This window comes from Puma concolor, chromosome E2, assembly GCF_028749965.1.
Source record: "Puma concolor isolate L17-30 chromosome E2, mPumCon1.1.hap2, whole genome shotgun sequence".
In the NCBI taxonomy this organism is placed as follows: Eukaryota; Metazoa; Chordata; class Mammalia; order Carnivora; family Felidae; genus Puma; species Puma concolor.
In genome coordinates this window covers 48,306,978-48,325,619 of record NC_141681.1, presented here as the reverse complement: position 1 = coordinate 48,325,619, position 18,642 = coordinate 48,306,978, and the positions used below count along the sequence as shown (strand labels likewise).

The following is an 18,642-nucleotide window of genomic DNA, read 5'->3' as shown; positions in this document are numbered from 1 at the left end:
CCCTTCCAGTTCTGAAGTTTCCAGCCGGTTCCCAGGCCACAGCCACCAGCTGTTCTCACACCCCTCTCAGGACCCAGGTGTCCGAGCTGGCCCTCCACCCTTTCCAGGCCTTCAGGGTCCCCATTCCACCTGGCTCTGGGATCACCAGCCTCCTCCAGGAAGTTGACACCATCTTCCTGGCAGATGGCCCAGGGTGTGGCCCAAGGAGGCAAGAAACTCTGCTATATAGCCCAGCCCAGGGGCTAGCCCCACAGCTCCAGGGACCTGCAGGTGAGATAGGCTGGGGTCCCCTTTAGAAGTGGGACATCAGGTCCCCTACTCTGGCCCCTGGCTCCAGGCTTCCTCACCCCAACCCCAGACCACTGGACACCCAACTCCCCATCCTTGCCCTGTTCTGCCCTCTCCCCACCCCCAACCAGATCCACTGAACATCTGAGTCCCCTATATATACACACACTGGCCCTTGGATCCAACCTGCCTCAGCCTTCCTGGTGCCCAGGTAGCCCCTGTCCTGAAACTGGGCCCTTCTGTCCTCTCCAGAACAGTGTCCAGCCAGTGGGGCCAGACTAGCCTCCTATGACCCCCTCTCTTTCCTCACTGCAGACATGGGGTCCCTGCTGAGCTGGTGGACGCTCTGGACCGGAGCAACCCTCCTGTGGGGTAAGTCGGGCAGAGATCCCATCGATGTCCTTGTTCTGGTCTGGGGCACGCTGCCTGCCGGGGTCAGCACCCTCCATCCGTACGCCCTCCATGAGCCTATCTCCCAATGCCACCCCAGGCTAGCCAAGATGGAGAGAGGTCCCGTGGGTTCTACAGAGAAATGTGGAATTTGCCCATTGTCTCTCTGTCCCAGAAGGAAGCAAAGAAAAAACGCGGTCCCCAAATTTAAGTATGTGAGAACTACCACTTTCTCTGTTTTCTGTAACTCAACCAACGTTTTGACTCTGAGCCTCATTCTGCGGAGTTGATGGTAATTTTTACTAAAGTCATTCTTGGAGGGCTTAGTGCCCGATTCCCCAGGGTTATGCCCAGGACCTAGAGTCTCAGGTAAAGCCAGGGTACTGGGGAAAAGATGGGAATCAGTCAGCATCTGCCTAAGTTACTTTTGAAGCCTTCATTATCCCTGATTCTCTGGCCCCGTGGAACATTGGGACATCCTTCCAGCTCTCCTTATTTGACAGACAGTCCTTCTATAACCCCTATACTCTCTCCAAGACTCTGTAGATCTCCTCCCCCTCTTTCTCCCTGCTCTCCCTTCTCTTCCCAGCCCTGGAGAATCTCTTCCTAGTTAGGGGTGTTGGAAAGCACCCACTCCTCTCTATTTCTAGGAGACACACTGTCCTCACTTCCATAATCTTCTTCCCTTTATCCCCTTTACTCACCCCCAAGTTTTATTAAGACAGAAATCAAACAGGCACCTGAATCCAGGCAGTTTGAGCCCCACAGTACTTAAACCAATTTGAAAATTTTTCATGGAAATTCAAAGAGCCAGCTTCTCTTGAAAAAATGGTAAGATCTGGCATAAAAAGAAAAGAAAAGAAAAGAAAAGAAAAGCCCATAAACCATCATAATAACAGGCTGAAACCAGTAGCAACGCCGCGCTTTCCTTGGTATATGAATGCTTTGGTTTGCACACTCACCAGCCAGATTGTTTCCCACATTCACATTGTTCGCCTGGCCTCATCAGCCTTGGAGTTTGAGATCCCCTTTGAAAGTGTTCAGGCTTTTAGGAAACCAAAGCCAGAAAGGCTGGTAGGTGAATAAGGAGAAAGGAAAGAGAGAAGGCCCGGGGGGGGGGGGTGGCGGGGGGGGGGGTGGCGGTGTGGAATGCTCCAGTCACTATTTCAGTATGGTATCTAGGCACAGTGCAAACGGTTACTTGTCCGCTGGGGAGGATTGGATAAGCAGACCCATAACTCATTCTCTCCCCCTCAGGGTTGACCCAGGGGGCGTCAGTGGACCCCCAGGACCCCAGGGAGGTGGAATTCCTCGCAGCCTTCCTACAGAACTACGTGCCCGGGTACAGCCGCGCCTATCTCCAACTCCTCCTCTCCAGTCTGTCGGACAGCCCTGCCTCAGTCTCCGTTCTCAGTCAGGCAGACGGCACCTCCCAGAAGGTCACGGTGAAGCCCGGCCGGTCGGTCACGGTCAACATCAGCACCAAAGCTGAGATGGTCGGCAGTAACACCTTCCAAAGCGCGGTGGTGATCCGCTCGGACCGCGCAATCTCCGCACAGGCCGTAAACACTAAGCCCAACACGGCAGAGCTGACGCGGCTGTGGCCCGTCCGGGCTCTGGGCACCGAGTATTTTGTGGTCACGCCTCCCAGCGTCTCCTCCAAGCATGTTAAGGAGTTCGCTGTGGTGGCTGGGGCAGCGGGAGCCTCAGTCAGCGTTCAGCTGGAGGGGGCAGTGACATTCCAGAGCAAGTTCTACGCAGCGGGAAGTGTCCTGAGCCTGACTCTGAAGCCCTACCAGGTGGCCCAGGTGCAGGGCACAGCTGAATTGTCGGGCTCAAAGATCACGGCCAGGAGCCCCGTGGCTGTGTTCTCCGGCCACAGCTGTGCCCAGAGACACACCAACTGCAACCACGTGGTGGAGCAGCTGCTGCCCACGTCCGCCTGGGGCACCCGCTACGTGGTGCCCACCCTGTCCTCCCAGAGCCGCTACGATCTGGTCTACGTCGTGGCCAGCCAGACCACGAGGCTGACCTACCAGCAGGGGGGCACCACCGGCTCCCGCGGGCTCCAGGCAGGTGACGTGGCCGAGTTTGAGGTCCGGCCATCCCTGCCCCTCTACCTGTCCGCAGATGTGGGCATCCAGGTCCTGCAGTTTGGCACAGGTGCCGTGAGGGATGGAGTCACCTATGACCCCCACCTGGCTTTGATCCCAGACATGGCGGCCTACTGCCCTGCCTACGTGGTGAAGAGCATGCCAGGCACTAAGGGCGTGGCAGTGGTGGTGGCCCGGACGAAGGCTGTTAACGAGCTGACCATGGAGGGGCACAGGCTGGGAGCCGATCTCTCGTGGACAGCTGTGCCAGGCAGTGAGTTCTCATTCGCCGAAGTGGACCTCGGCACGACTGACAGGACCCACGTGATTGAGGCCACTACCGACTTTGGGCTGCTCACCTTCGGGCTGGCCCACGCCATCAGCTACGGGACAGCAGGTGTCTGCGGTCGAAGTAAGTGATGGGAAATGAGCCTGGGGCCCCTTTGCGGGCTCTCTCACCTCCTCCCTTTTCCCACCCACCTGCTCCCCTGTGGATTCCTGGCTCCGCTGGGCTGTCCCCACCTCACCTCCATCCTCTGCCATCCTTCCCTTCCCTAAGGCTTCCCAGCTCCTCCCTCTCCTACCAGGAACTGCTAAATATTTAGTGACCAGTAAGATCCAAGGTCCCAACCAGTCAGAAGAGATGCTGGTGCCGGCCAGACCACTGCAGCAGTGTCTTAGAAGCCACCATGGTGTCGGGGGGCTTAGAGATAGGGTCCTAGGGAAGAGCCAAGGTGCCTGGAGGGAGGGATCTGTGTGGGGGGGGGGAGATAGAGAGCAAGAAGGGGAGGGGCAGAGAGAGAGGGAGACAGAGAATCCCAAGCAGGGTCCGCACTGTCAGCACAGAGCCCGATGCCGGGCTCGAATTCACGAACCCTGAGATCATGACCTGAGGCTGAAATCAGAAGCCCGGTACTTAACCGTCTGAGCCACCCAGGCACCCCAGAAATATTTTGATAAGTTAGCAACTATACCAATTGCTAACTACCCCTCCCCCACTTCCTATAGGAATGTTTATACCCCAGCTCAAGAGGTCTGGAAGTATAATAATAACAATGGCTACCGTGTTGGGGGGAGTTACCTCTCAATATACCAGAGACCATTCTAGGTGCCTTGCATGTATTAACATAGTTAATCTTTAGGACCCGGCCCTACGTGTAACCTTAGGCTCAGCGCATGGAGGAACGGCCCCCAGACAGTACAGTGTGGTGTCTGAGGTCACACATGCTAAACTCAGACTTCCCAGGTTCAAATCCCACTTCTGCTTGTGTGACCTTGGGCGTGTGACCTCACCTCTGTGGGCCTCAGTTTCCACGTCTGTAAAACAGGGGTAATAACTGTCACAGGACTGTAGTGAGGGGGTTATAAGTTAACATTTGTACAGTTCTTAGGGGGTATCTAGTAAGTTATTATGAGCGGACAGAAAACAAGAACGTTTGAAGACAGGGAGGCAGGGAAGAGCTATTTCTTCCTGTGTGGACCCCCTGCCTCAAGCTAGGACCCTGGACATTAGGATTCCCTGCACTGGCAAAAATGCCCCCTCGGACCCTGGGCATGGAAGTCCCTCAACTTTAAAGAGTCACTTTGGGCTTGAATAGTAGAAATGGGGAAGGGGTGGGTGATTAATCATAACAAGGAACACTCAGTTAACGCCGGGGCCAACCCCTACTTATGTTGTAGCTTATTTGAGCCTGGCAACACCCTCCTTCCCAAACATCCCCGTGAAGAACGTGCTGTTATCACTCCCTTGTTACAAATGAGGAGACTGAGGCACAGAGAGTTTAAAATTACTCAACCAGTGTCCGCACATATCATTGGTGGAACCAGGATTCTAACATGGGCAGCCACATCCCTAGTCATTTCTGTTGTGATGAACAGTCTGTCTTCCTTTAAAACAAAAAAAACCAAAAACAAAACAAACAAAAAAAAAAAACACAACTCTTTTTTTTTTTTTTAATTTTTTTTTTTTTCCAACGTTTATTTATTTTTGGGACAGAGAGAGACAGAGCATGAACGGGCGAGGGGCAGAGAGAGAGGGAGACACAGAATCGGAAACAGGCTCCAGGCTCTGAGCCATCAGCCCAGAGCCCGACGCGGGGCTCGAACTCACGGACTGCGAGATCGTGACCTGGCTGAAGTCGGACGCTTAACCGACTGCGCCACCCAGGCGCCCCATAAAAAACACAACTCTTTAGGGGGCACCTGGACGGCTCAATCGGTTAAGCGTCCGACTTCCGCTCAGGTCATGATCTCATAGTTTGTGAGTTCGAGCCCTGTGTCAGGCTCTGTGCCGACAGCTCAGAGCCTGGAGCCTGCTTTGGATTCTGTCTCCTGTTCTCTCTGCCCCTCCCCCGCTCACACTCTGTCTCCGTCTCTTTCTCTCAAAAATAAACATTAAAAACAATTTTTTAATTAAAAAAATAAAGATGCCTTAGCCTTCTGACCTGAGTGGGGATGCACGGGAGGGGGAAATGGGGACAGAAAACCCACCAATTAACCTTTCCATGATGATCCTTCTCCACTACCTTCCAGTTCCTCTGGGCTGAGCTGTGTCAAACCAGGGGATCAGAATACATGGGGTTGGGTCATCCCTGGGCGCCTCTCTCCCTGTAAGATTCCAGACCTCAGTTTCCTCACTTCTAAAATGGGTAGTCGTGGGCCCACTGCCCAAACTCCCCGCAGCAGGAGAGCTCCACGGTTCCCACCTGCTAGGATACTCCTGACTCTTTCTCTGCTGCCCCCCGCCCCCAGCCGTGCTGCCCCAGGAGCCCTCCTGCCAAGATGTGCAGTGCACTCCTCAGCAGCAGTGCCAGGTGGTGGACGGGCAGGCCCAGTGTGTGGCGGTCCCCACGGCCACCTGCCGCGCCCAGGGTGACCCGCACTACACCACCTTCGACGGCCGTCGCTACGACATGATGGGCACATGCCTGTACACCATGGTGGAGCTGTGCAGCGAGGACCAGAGCCTGCCCGCTTTCAGCGTGGAAGCCAAGAACGAGCACCGAGGCAGCCGCCGCGTCTCTTATGTGGGCCTGGTCACCGTGCGCGCCTACAGCCACTCAGTGTCGGTAGTCCGCGGGGAGGTTGGCTTCGTCCGAGTGAGTACCCAGAAGCTTCAGATTGAATACCTGTGAGCCTCCAGTCAGAAGGAGGAGGCAAAGGCTGGGGCAGAGGGTGTGGAGACGGGGAGGTGGGGAGTTTGAAAATCTGTGGCCGAGTGTTAAATCCCCTTTGTCCAGAAATTCTACTTGTAGAAAATTAAAGGATACTCAGAAATATGGTTTAGAAAAAAAAAAGTCTATGCCAATGTCGCTTGTAATAGCAACAGGATAAAAAAAAGGCTACAAAATGTCCAACAATGGGGAATTTCTTAAGCGACTAACACTAAATTTAGTGAGCACCTATTATATCCTGGATTTGTTTCTTAGTGATTTTCATGTATGAATGCATTGAGTGCTCACAGCGATCTGTGGGGGTAGGCATTTTTTTTTGAGAGAGAGAGAGAATGAGAGAGACAGCACTCATGAGCATGAGCAGGGGAGGGGCAGAGAGAGAGAGGGAGAGGGAGAGAAAGAATCCCAAACAGGCTCCATGCCCCGCGCCGAGCCGGACCACAGGGCTCTACCCCACCATCCTGGGATCACGGCCTGAGCCAAAATCAAGAGTCAGACGCTCAACCGACTGGAGCCACCGAGACGCCCCCCACATTATTATTATTATTAACACTTCTAGACAAGGAAACTGAGGTCCAGGGAGATGACAGACTTCCCAAGGGCTCAGATGCAGTCTGGCTTCTGAGTCACTATGCTTAGCCTCTTCACCATTCTGCCTTATACAATATTTTTACACTGTTGTGTTCACTTTTGATACCAAATATGCACGTAATAAAATCCATAAATCTCAAGTCACGGAGTTTTGACAAATGTGCAATGCACACCTCCATTAACAAACAGAATATTTTCATCATTCTGGAACATTCTCTCATTCCCCTTTGCAAACAATTCCAACCCACCCCCAGAGGCAACCACAGTTCTGATTTTTTCCCCCCACCATGGATTAGTTTTGCCTGTTCAAGAACTTGCGTGTGTGTGTTTAAGAAATTCACATGAATGGAATCACACAGGTAAGAAGACTTTTGTGTAAAACCTCTTTTGCTCTGCACAATATTTGTGAGTTTCTTCCATGATGCTGCGATTAATTTTTTGTTAATAGGTAAAGCATTCGTGTAGCTCAGAACAAACAGGGCTTGTTGCGAAAGGTCTGGCTTTTTTTTTTTAATTTTTTAATGTTTATTTACTTTTTGAGAGAGAAAGAGACAGAGTGTGAGTGGGGGAGGGACAGAGAGAAGGAGACAGAATCTGAAGCAGAGCCTGAGGCCGGGCTCAAACTCACGGACTGAGAGATCATGACCTGAGCTGAAGTCAGATGCTTAACTGACTGAACCATCCAGGTGCCCCGGCTCCCTCCCTCCCTCCCTCCCTCCCTTCCTCCCTCCCTTCCTTCCTTCCTTCCTTCCTTCCTTCCTTCCTTCCTTCCTTCCTTCCTTCCTTCTTCCTCCCTCCCTCCCTCCCTTCCTTCCTTTCTTTCTATGTTTATTTATTTATTTTTGAGAGAGAGAGAGAGAGAGAGAGAGAGAGAATCCCAAGCAGGCTCCAAGCTGTCAGAGCAGAGCCCCACATGGCGCTGAAACGCATGAACTATGAGATCATGACCTGAGCTGAAATCGAGTCATCAGATGCTTAACCGACTGAGGCACCCAGGTGCCCCTAGGTCTGGCTTTCATTCCCATCTTCATCTGCTTTGCCCCTGCTCCCCACAGGTAGCTAGTTTTACTGATTTCCTGAGGGTTCACCTAGGGTTCCTTTATGACAATGCAAGCAATGTAAACAATATGTTCTTACCTTTTCCCTTTCTTAGCAAAGAGCACTGTACCATCTGCTCTGTTCTGCACTTTGCTGTGCACTGAGTGGTGCCTTTTAGAGCTGTTTCCATATCAGCATAAAGGGAGCCTCTGCGCTGTCTCTCTCTATCTCTTTTACATCTGCACGGTTCTCCATTGGGTGGATGCCTCCTCATTCATTCAACTCAATCCCCCGCGGATGGATGCTTTTTTCATGATGGCAAACAGCACAGCACTGAATAGTCTGGTACCTCCCTTGTTTTGCGAGTGTGCCGGTGATTCTGTGAGATGAATAAGTAAGCGGATTCAAGTAGGTGTGCTCCAGATCTAGAGGGATTGAGCACAAGTGCAGAGGGAGTTCAAATTCCTAAATTTACGTAAGGAATTGTGCACATGCTGGGCAGTTTTTCAGAGAGAGAGAGGGCCTATTCCATTGGTCAGATCCTTACAGAGGTCAGTGACTTGACAGAGGTTTAGAGCTCCTGATAGAATCATGATAGGAGCCCCGGCGTGGCTCAGTCGGTGAAGCATCTGACTCTGGATTTCAGTTCAGGTTATGATCTCTCGATCTTGAGATCAAGCCCCGAGTCAGGCTCCGTGCTGATCATGGAGCCTGCTTGGGATTCTCTCTCTTCTTCTCTCTCTGCCCCTCCCCTGCCCACACTATCTCTCTCTCTCCCAAAATAACAAATTAAAAAATAAACATTAGGGACACCTGGGTGGCTTAGTCAGTTAAGCGTCCAACTTGATCTCGGCTCAGGTCATGATCTCGCAGTTCATAGGATCAAACCCCACATCGGACTCACAATGTGTTATCACAATGACCGTGCAGAGCCTGCTTGCAATCCTCTCTTTCCCTCTCTCTGCCCCTTCCCTACTTGTGCTCTAAATAAATAAATAAATAAATAAATAAATAAACAAACAAACTAAAAAAAAAGGGTTTTTTTTTTTAAGAAAAGAATCATGATAGGATGTCCCCAAAACATTGCTAGGAGAAATGAGGGCTTCATAAAATGGGGACTTCAACATGGCCTCATTATTTAAAAGGAAAAAAATTACATAAATTAAAAGGTAGAAAAAAACCCTGGCAGGCAGGATTTATAAATGCACCTGTGTGTGCATGCACGCACACACGTGTGTGTCCACAGCAATATGAGTGATTTCCCTCTCCCGATTTTTGCTCATGAGTATTTTGTAAGTTTTCTGTAATGAACAAATATTACTTGTATCATTGAAAAACGGAGGTGACTAGGTTCCCTGGGCTGAGAGCTTGTAAGTGTCTCAGTCACGGCTGCGTCCACAGCACTGCCCATGGACGCAGACACACAGAAGGGCTCATGGAGGCCTTGCTGACCCACTGACCAAATGAAGATCTATCTTACCTTTGGACCTTTCTCCTGCAGTCTCCCTCTGCCTCTTATTCCTTTTTTTTTTTTTTTTTTTCATACCCCATCCTCCTGACTAAGACAAGCATATGGGAAGAAGGAATTAAGAAGAAACACGCAGAAAGAGGAAACTGGGCCCAAGGGACCGAGAAACACACTCCTCATCTCCTGGCCAGACTCTCTCTCCGCTTAGGATATTTGCGAAGGAATCCCCTTCCCCTAGTCTCCGTGGCTCTCCCTCACTGATCCTTTACAGCTCAGCTCAGCTCAGCTCAGCCCAGCTCAGCTCAGCTCAGCTCAGCTCAGCTCAGCTCAGCTGTCCCTGCCTCCCCTGACCTGCAAGATTGGGTCTGGCTCTTCTTCTAGACTCCCACAGCCTCCTGTGCGTCCACCATCCCAGTCCTGATCACCCTGATCTGTTGCTCTGATCTCGTGACAGTTCTGTCTCCCTCATTGGACTGGGAGCCCCACGAGAGCAGGCTCTGGGTTGTCTCGGTGATCTCCCGGCCAGGACCAGGCATAGAGGGAGCGCCCAGTGAATGGTCATTTAATGCAGCAGTGCCTTCACGTCCTGAGCACTTGCGATCCTACCAGGCACCGTTCTAAGCAGCAGGAGGAAGGAATCCCAGCTGGACTAGGGGAAGCGAGAGAGAGGGTGGAAGGGGCGAGGGCCGGACCACACGGGGTCTGACCACCCACTCCTCCCCCCACAGATCGACAACCAGCGCTCGCGCCTGCCCGTATCCCTGGCCGAGGGTCGCCTGCGCGTCTACCAGAGTGGGACGCGGGCCGTGGTGGAGCTGGACTTCGGGCTGGTGGTCACCTACGACTGGGACTGCCAGCTGGCCCTGAGCCTGCCAGAGCGCTTCCAAGACCAGGTGTGCGGACTGTGTGGCAACTACAACAGCGACCCCACCGATGACTTCCTCACGCCCGACTCGGAGCTGGCGCCGGACGCCGTGGAGTTCGCCAACAGCTGGAAGCTGGACGACGGGGACTACCTGTGTGACGACGGCTGCCAAAACAACTGTCCCTCGTGCACCCCGGGCCAGGCCCAGCACTACGAGGGCAACCGGCTCTGCGGCATGCTGACCCAGGCCGACGGCCCCTTTGCTGCCTGCCACAGCGCACTGCCGCCCCGGCCCTTCCTGGAGGAGTGTGTGTATGACCTGTGTGTGCTCAACGGGGACCGGTCCAGCCTGTGCCGTAGCCTCAGCGCCTACGCCCAGGCCTGTCTGGAGCACGGCATCTCTGTCGGCGACTGGAGGTCACCAGCCAACTGTCGTGAGTGATGCCCCGGGGTGGACTGGGAGCACGTGGTGGGAAGGCACGGGTCTCTTTGCATCTGTTCAATGTCTGAGCACTTCGTGTGGTTCAGCCTGAAGCCGGACCATGCCAGGAACACAGGGATGGCCGAGATGGCCACACGGTGCCCGCGGTGAGCCCGAGGTTGGGGCAGACACATCACTAGCCGGTGACAGTCCCAAGCGGTCCCTGCTGGGCTCGGGGAGGCACAGGCAGAGTGGCCAGGGCCAGCACGGGGGAATTCCAGGGTGGGCACGGGAGACCAGGAAAGCTTCTCAACTCAGCCTGGCAGGGTCAAGGAGGATTTCCCAGAGGAAGGGATGCCCGATCGGAAGCCTGTGGGAGGAACTCAACTAGGCAGATAAAGGGGGAGCAGGAAGTGGGTTTGGGAATGAGAGAGGGGCATGTGCAGAAGCCGGCATGAGACGTAGTCCTCAGAGTCCCGAAGCAGAAATGTGAACATCTCTTCGTTTGCATTCCTTTCGAGGCTCCCCGATGCCCTCTGGGTAAAGTCCGGGCGTCCATCCACTTAATCATTCATTCACTCACTCATTTACTCAACGGGCATTCCCTGAGCCCCTCTGTGGCCCCATCCCTCCACTGGCGATAGGCACAGTGGGGGCCAGCACACACCCATCCCTGCCCTTGAGAGGCTCCCAAGGAATTTTTCTGGAGACAGAAAGTCTACTGTGCAGGGAAGGGGAGGTGCCCAGACCCAGGCCTAGGGCTTGAGACAGAGACTCCGGAGGAGGAGCAAGTCTGGGGGAGACACTGTGGCCATGTGGGGTTTATCTTGGTCACTCCTATATGTCCTCATTGCCCAGTAAACGCCCGCCCTCCCGAGCTCCCCAATGCCTGGTGCAGAGGAGGAACCGGTGAGTCCTTTTACCCATGCATTCATTTCTGAACGAGCGGGCATCTCCTGTGGACCAGACCCTGTCCTTTGTGCTCTGGGATTGGAGCAGATCAGATCCCTGCTCTCAGAGTTCATATTCCAGTGGGGGAGACAGACAGTAAGCAGTAAACTATGGAACGTCTTCAAAGAGCAAAAGAAATGGCATTCGTGTAGGAAGAGGAAATGGGAGGCTCACGACGAGGGTGCTCAGGGAAGGCCTTTCTGAACAGGTGACATCATTGCTGAGAGCAGCAAAGGGCAATAGAGTGAGCTGAGTAACAATGATGCTGTGGGGTGTCTCTGCATAGGTTAACTTATTTACCCCTCACCACCCTGTGAGGTCAGTGCTAGTATCATCTCATTTTACTGACGGGGGAACTGAGGCAGGGAGCGAATGGAGTCATTGGCCCACAATCACACAGCTTAGGAAGGGAAGACTGGGATTTGAACCTAGGCTATCCGGGCTCCAGCAGCTTTCTCTTAACCACATGCTGCACTGCCTTCGGAGGAAAGGACAATACAGGCATCAGAAACAGCCAGCCAGTGCAAAGGCCCTGAGGTGGGAGCGTGAAGACCTGTGAGGAAGCCTCTGTGGCTGGGACAGAGTGAGCCAAAGGGAGAGGGAGAGGAGATGAGGAGGGAGGTGATGGGCGCGGGTGACGGGGAGCTTCATTGGCCACCAGGAGGACTCTAGCCTTCCCCCTGAGATGGCACCACAAGGGGGCTCTGAGCAGGAGAGGGATGTCACAGGCATTCACAGGGTCCCTCTGGCTGTCTGTGAGGAGCAGCCTGTGGGGGTAGCACGGGGGCCGGGGGAGACCAGGCAGAAGGTTGCTTGGAAGGGACTGGACCAGGGTGGGGGGTGGTGAGAGAAGGGGGCAGATTCTAGATAGATTTTTGAATATGGAGCTCACAGGACTTCCTGACAGATTGGTTGTCGGTGAATGAAGAGGGAAAGGAGTCAACTGTGTCTCTGAGGTTTGGGGTCCCAGCACCTGGAGGGATGGAAGTGCCATGCGGCGCTCTGGGGAAGGAGCAGAATGTGGGGAGGGAAGTCCCGTAGAGCGCTTTGGGCGGGGCGCCCCGCCAGGAAAGGGAGCCGCCAATGCATCAATGCAACACCCTTGCGCTGGCCTGACGCATCCTCCCCCCCGTCTCCGTCTCCCCGCAGCCCTGTCCTGTCCCCCCAACAGCCGCTATGAGCGGTGCGGCCCCGCCTGCCCGGCCACCTGCAACTCCGAGGCGACGCCGTCCAACTGCTCCGGGCGCCCGTGCGTGGAGGGCTGCGTGTGCCTCCCGGGCTTCGTGGCCAGCGGTGGCGGCTGCGTAGCGGCCTCCTCATGCGGCTGCATCTTCCAGGGCCGCCCGCTCGCCCCGGGCCAGCAGATATGGGCCGACGAGCTGTGCCGGCGGCGCTGCGCTTGCGACGGCGCCACCCAGCAGGTGCGCTGCAGCGACACACAGGGCTGCCCGGCGGGCGAGCGCTGCCGCGTCCAGGACGGCCTCCTGGGTTGCTACCCCGACCGCTTCGGGAGCTGCCAGGCGTCCGGGGACCCGCACTACGTGAGCTTCGACGGCCGGCGCTTCGACTTCATGGGCACCTGCACCTACCTGCTGGCCGGCTCGTGCAGCCAGGCCGCGGGGCTGCCCGCCTTCCGGGTGCTGGTGGAAAACGAGCACCGGGGCAGCCAGACCGTGAGCTACACGCGTGCCGTGCGCGTGGAGGCCCACGGAGTGAAGGTGGCGGTGCGCCGGGAGTACCCGGGGAAAGTGCTGGTGAGCGACGCGGGTCGGGGTGGTTGGGAGGTGGGCAGGAGATCCCCCTTCAGGAGTGGGGCTCTGAACCCCCGGTAGGGCTGGGGATCTGTTAAAAGATCGTGTGGCCAGTGGTTAAGTCCTGGGCCCCCGAGCCAGGCGGTGCTGCCTCTCCTTGGCTGTGTGACTGTGTCTCCAAATGACTGTCTCCAGGTTTTGTCTTAGTTTTGTCTTCTGTCAGCGTGTCCACCACGCAGCAGAAGTCAAGAACCAGTGATTTTCTCTTAAAAAAAAAAAAAAAAAGAAGATAAAAGTCGAGAGGTGGGGTTGTAAGATTCACAACTCTAGTAAATAATCATTGAACAGTTTTAGACAGTGGCCTGCGCCCTGGAGAGGAGGATGAATTGGAAATGGATGGAAAACTGAAAGAAATTTCCATGTGGCAGGCACCACCCCTAAACCCTTTACAGGCCTTAAGTCATAGTCCTCAGAACAACCTTGCATTAAAGGAAGTTTTGCTCATAAAGCCGAGTGTTTGGCATAGAGAAACTTCTGGATAAACAAATGATTGCTATTTATGTTCCCACCTCTCTGAGTCTGGAATAATAATAGCCAATATATGACATTACCCCTAGGTGTTAAATGCTTGACATATAGTAACTCATTGAATCTCTACAACAACTCTGTAAATAGCTAGATGAGAAAACTGAGGCACGGAAAGGTTAAGTCATCTATCCGAGGTCACACAGCTAATAAGTCACAGAGCCACAATTTGTAACCAGGCTGTTTGGCTCCAGAGACCATACTCTTAACCACTACATCCTACTGCTGCTCTTGAGGAAAGGGATGGAACAGATAGGGACAGAAGTAGATGAAAGAGTACTCCAGGTAGAAGGAACAGTGAGTGCAAAGGCCCTGAGGCAGGAACAAACATGAGGGGTAGAGGAACAGCCTGGAGGTCCGTGGGGCTGGAATGGGGGCAGGGGGATGATGTAGGGGACAGCTGCAATAGAGGTCTTGATTTAAAACAAAACCTGAAGGACAAGGAAGAGTGAAGAGTGGTGGTTCCGAGGAGGAGGGAGCAGCAGGTGCAAAGGTTGAGGCTGGACAGATTTTGGAGACTCAGGAGAACAGTGTGGAGCCAGTGTGCCTGTACCGGAGAGTGAGGCTGGAGAGACAGGGCAGAGAGGGTAGTAGGAGATGAAGTCAGAAAAGTGGGAACAAGCAGGGCCTGGTGGGAGAGGGGTTCTGTTTTAAGCCGAGACATAAAGGGTGATGGGGAGGCAACCAGGCGGAGAATGGGGACGGGCAAGAGGGTAGGACTGTCACAAGGAGAAGGTACAGCAAAAGCCCTGAAGCTGGGCTGAGCTTGCTGACTTCAGGAGATCAAAATGGCTTCGTGGCTGCCGTCACAGGCGTGGGGAACGGGGCAGTACTGGAGAAGAGATTGGAGAGTAGTGAGGCTCAGGTCACCTGGGGCCTTTTAAGCCACCGTAAGGGATTTGGATCAAAGCTAACACCTAACAGATGAAGTAGCGTTGGCCAAGGAAAGAGTACTGGGGGGGTATCTAGGAGGAGGCAAGTGCGAAGGCCATGAGGTGACAGCGCACTTGATGTGTTCAGGGAGACAGCAAGGAGGCTGAGTGCGCAATGTGGTAGGTGATGTGGGTACAAAGGTGGACAGAGCCAAGGTTAAACGAGACCTTGTAGGGAAGGGGCTTGGATTTGCGCCGTCCTGAAGGCTGCAGGACATGCAGCCAGGAGAGAAGTGGTCAGTGATGTTCTCGGCCAAGCGAAAAGACCCTGAAGTTGGACCAAATTGAGACAAGCGGAGGAATAGCAAGAAAGCCAGTGTGCCTGGAACATACTGAGCGGGACGGAGGGAGGGAGTAGGAGGCAGGAAGATCAGGGAGGTAATGAGGAGACAGATCCTGTAGGCTCTTGAAGGCCGTGGGTTAGGGATTTGGATTTGAGCCGATAGTTGAAGGTTGAAGAGAGGTAGATGGTGTGCCAGACCAGAGGGATAGCAAGTGCAAGGGCCCTGAGGTGGAACGAAGCAGAACGTGCTCAAGAGAACAGCAAGGAGTTGAGAGCATTTGGAGCCAAGTGAAGTGAAGTGAAGGGTGGGACACAGAACCATGAATACCCTGACCCCGTGGACCTCCTTCATCTCCACCCAGGTGGATGGCGTCCTTCAGTACTTGCCCTTCCAGGCCGCAGATGGCCAGGTGCAGGTGTTCCGCCAGGGCCAAGATGCCGTTGTGCGCACAGACTTTGGCCTGACTGTCACCTACAACTGGAACAACCGTGTGATTGCCAAGGTTCCCGGCAGCTATGCCGGGGCCCTTTGCGGACTCTGCGGGAACTTCAACGGGAACCCAGGTGATGATCTGGCCCTGCGCGGTGGAGGCCAAGCTGCCAACGCGCTGGCCTTCGGGAACAGCTGGCAGGAGGAGACGAGGCCAGGCTGTGGGGCAACCGAGCCGGGTGACTGTCCCAAGCTGGACTCCCTAGTGGCCCAGCAGCTGCAGAGCAAGAAGGAGTGTGGGATCCTTGCCGACCCTGAGGGGCCCTTCCGGGAGTGCCACAGCAAGCTGGATCCACAGGGCACTGTGCGTGACTGCGTCTATGACCGCTGCCTGCTGCCAGGCCAGTCTGGGCCATTGTGTGATGCACTGGCCACCTATGCTGCTGCATGCCAGGCTGCCGGGGCCACCGTGCACCCCTGGAGGAGTGAGGAACTTTGCCGTGAGTACCAGGAGTGACAACTGGGGGGGTTCAGCCTTGTAAAGAGTATTGGGGGGTCTCTAGGATACCTATAGATAGGATGATCTATAAGTATCATTAATTCACGTAGCTCTGACAAAAGTATCATGAGGTGGGGACTGTGGTGATACGCATTTAACAGATGAGGAAATAGAGGCTTAGAAAGAGTTAGTTACATGCCCAGGATCACGTACAGCTAGAAAGGCACAGTTGCAGTAAATATTTGTAAGATGACCAAAAATATCTGGTAGCCCTGCATCTAATTCCCATATGGCAGCTGTCATTCAGAGATGAGTAGCAATGCTGCCTTTAGAAGAAGCCTGGTTCTGGTCCCCTCTCCAGTTTTTCTTGGTCACCATCTGGCCTACTTCACTCATTTACAATATCTGCCTGGATGGTACACATCACATCATCTGTTGAAATACACATGATAAGGGGCGCCTGGGTGGCGCAGTCGGTTAAGTGTCCGACTTCAACCAGGTCACGATCTCACGGTCCGTGAGTTCGAGCCCCGCGTCGGGCTCTGGGCTGATGGCTCAGAGCCTGGAGCCTGTTTCCGATTCTGTGTCTCCCTCTCTCTCTGCCCCTCATCCGTTCATGCTCTGTCTCTCTCTGTCCCAAAAATAAATAAACGTTGAAAAAAAAAAAAAAATTAAAAAAAAAAAAAAAAAAAGAAATACACATGATAAATACATGAATGTTACATCCTTTCTTTTTCTCCTTCAACTTATATTCATTCATTCATTCATTCATTCATTCAACAAATATTTGTTGAACACCTACTATATTCCAGGTACTGAAGATATAATGGGGGAGAAAACAGGAAAAAAAATTCTTGCTCTCCCAAAGTGACCATCTAATGGTTTTTAGTTCCAGCAGAATATACCTAATGTAATATACTTATATACATGGAAGTCTCTTTAAAAAAAAAAAAAAAGTCTTATTAATTTTGAGAGAGAGTGTGTGCATGTGCATGAGTGGGGGGTGGGTAGAGAAAGAGAGAGAGAGAGAGTCCCAAGCAGGCTTAGGGCTGTCAGCATAGAGTCTGACATGGGGCTCAATCTCATGAACCATGAGATCCTAACCTAAGCCGAAATCAAGAGTTGGATGCTTAACCAACTGAGCCACTCAGGTGCCCCAGAAAGTCTCTTTTTATTTATTTTTTTTAATGTTACTTTTGAGGGAGAGAGAGAGAGAAAGAGTGAGAGCAGGGGAAGGGCAGAGAGAGGGAGACCCAGAATCCAAAGCAGGCTCCAGGCTCTGAGCTGTCAGCACAGAGCCTGATGTGGGACCTGAACCCACAAACCGTGAGATCATGACCTGAGCCAAAGTCAGATGCTTAACTGACTGAGCCACCCAGGTGCTCCAGAAAGTCTCTTTTTAAATCATTGCATGGGTTAGTTTTTGCTGTGTAACAAACATCCCCAAAGCTAAAAGTGGATTACAACAAATATTTATTATTTCTCATGAGTCTGTGGGCTGGGCTATTCTCCTAATCTGGGCCAGCATAGTTTATCACTGCAGTCCTACTGACAGTTCTATGGGGGCTGGAGGGTCTACAATGGCCTGATTTTACACAGCTGGCAGTTGTTAGGCTGGTTGGTTTGGGGGACCTCATCTAGGACAGCTTACCCCTGCTCCACTTGGTTTTTTATCTTCCAGCCAGCTAGCACAGACTTCTTCACACAGTGGTCTCAGTGTTCCAAAGAACAGCGAGAGTGGACAAGCCCCAGTAGGCAAGCACACTTCAGGCCTCTGCTTGGCGTCACATTTGCTGTTATCCCATTGGTCAAAACCAGCACCATGGCCAAGCCAAGAAGAAGGGGTGGCTGTCATCAGTCTGTCCCAATCCCCATCATACTTCTCTGCCACAAACATATATACATGTAAACGACATTTCATTATTTTTAGAAATTCTTAAGACCATCAGACTCTAAGTGTTAAAAAAAAAGATAGAATGAGTTATCATTGCAAATATCATTAGTACACAACTAATAAAACATATAAAACACTAATATATTAATGTCTATATAAATATATTAAAACATAAAAATATTCAACATAAAAAACAATGTATTGGAAAGGCATCTCTTAGTGAGATGGATTCAGCTTTCCACCCAATAGTTCCCTTTATTTTTTTATTTTGCTGAAATATCTTATTTATTTTTATTTTTGTATTTTAAAAATTCTAAGATTTTATTTTATTTTATTTTTTATTTTTTATTTTTTTATTTTTGGGACAGAGAGAGACAGAGCATGAACGGGGGAGGGGCAGAGAGAGAGGGAGACACAGAATCGGAAACAGGCTCCAGGCTCCGAGCCATCAGCCCAGAGCCTGACGCGGGGCTCGAACTCACGGACCGCGAGATCGTGACCTGGCTGAAGCCGGACGCTTAACCGACTGCGCCACCCAGGCGCCCCTAGATTTTATTTTTTAATAAATGGAAAGACATCACATGTTCATGGATTGGAAGATTTAAAAAAAATTCTAAGATTTTATTTTTAAGCAATCTCTACACTCAGTGTGGAGTTCAAACTTAAAACACTGAGACCAAGAGTCCTATGCTCTACCAACTGAGCCAGCCAGGCACCACTTGCTGAAATATTTTAAAGCAAATTCTAGACATATGAATTTTCCCATAAATACTTCAGTAAACATCTGCAACAGATAGCACTTTTTAAGAAACATGCCACTGGGGCGCCTGGGTGGCGCAGTCGGTTAAGCGTCCGACTTCAGCCAGGTCGCGATCTCGCGGTCCGGGAGTTCGAGCCCCGCGTCGGGCTCTGGGCTGATGGCTCAGAGCCTGGAGCCTGTTTCCGATTCTGTGTCTCCCTCTCTCTCTGCCCCTCCCCCGTTCATGCTCT

At 52.6% G+C, this 18,642-nt stretch overlaps 1 protein-coding gene across 1 annotated transcript in view; it reads left to right on the top strand.

Annotated features, from left to right (window-relative positions):
* The first annotated feature begins 482 nt into the window (after nt 1-482).
* Nucleotides 483-18,642, top strand: part of FCGBP (Fc gamma binding protein) — a 41,391-nt gene continuing 23,231 nt past the window's right edge. The window contains exons 1-6 of the mRNA XM_086689759.1: nt 483-660; nt 1,936-3,183; nt 5,523-5,869; nt 9,770-10,340; nt 12,428-13,032; nt 15,192-15,759. Coding sequence (XP_086545885.1) covers nt 606-660; nt 1,936-3,183; nt 5,523-5,869; nt 9,770-10,340; nt 12,428-13,032; nt 15,192-15,759 — 3,394 coding nt within the window. The 5' untranslated portion in view covers nt 483-605. The remainder of the gene's footprint in view (nt 661-1,935; nt 3,184-5,522; nt 5,870-9,769; nt 10,341-12,427; nt 13,033-15,191; nt 15,760-18,642) is intronic.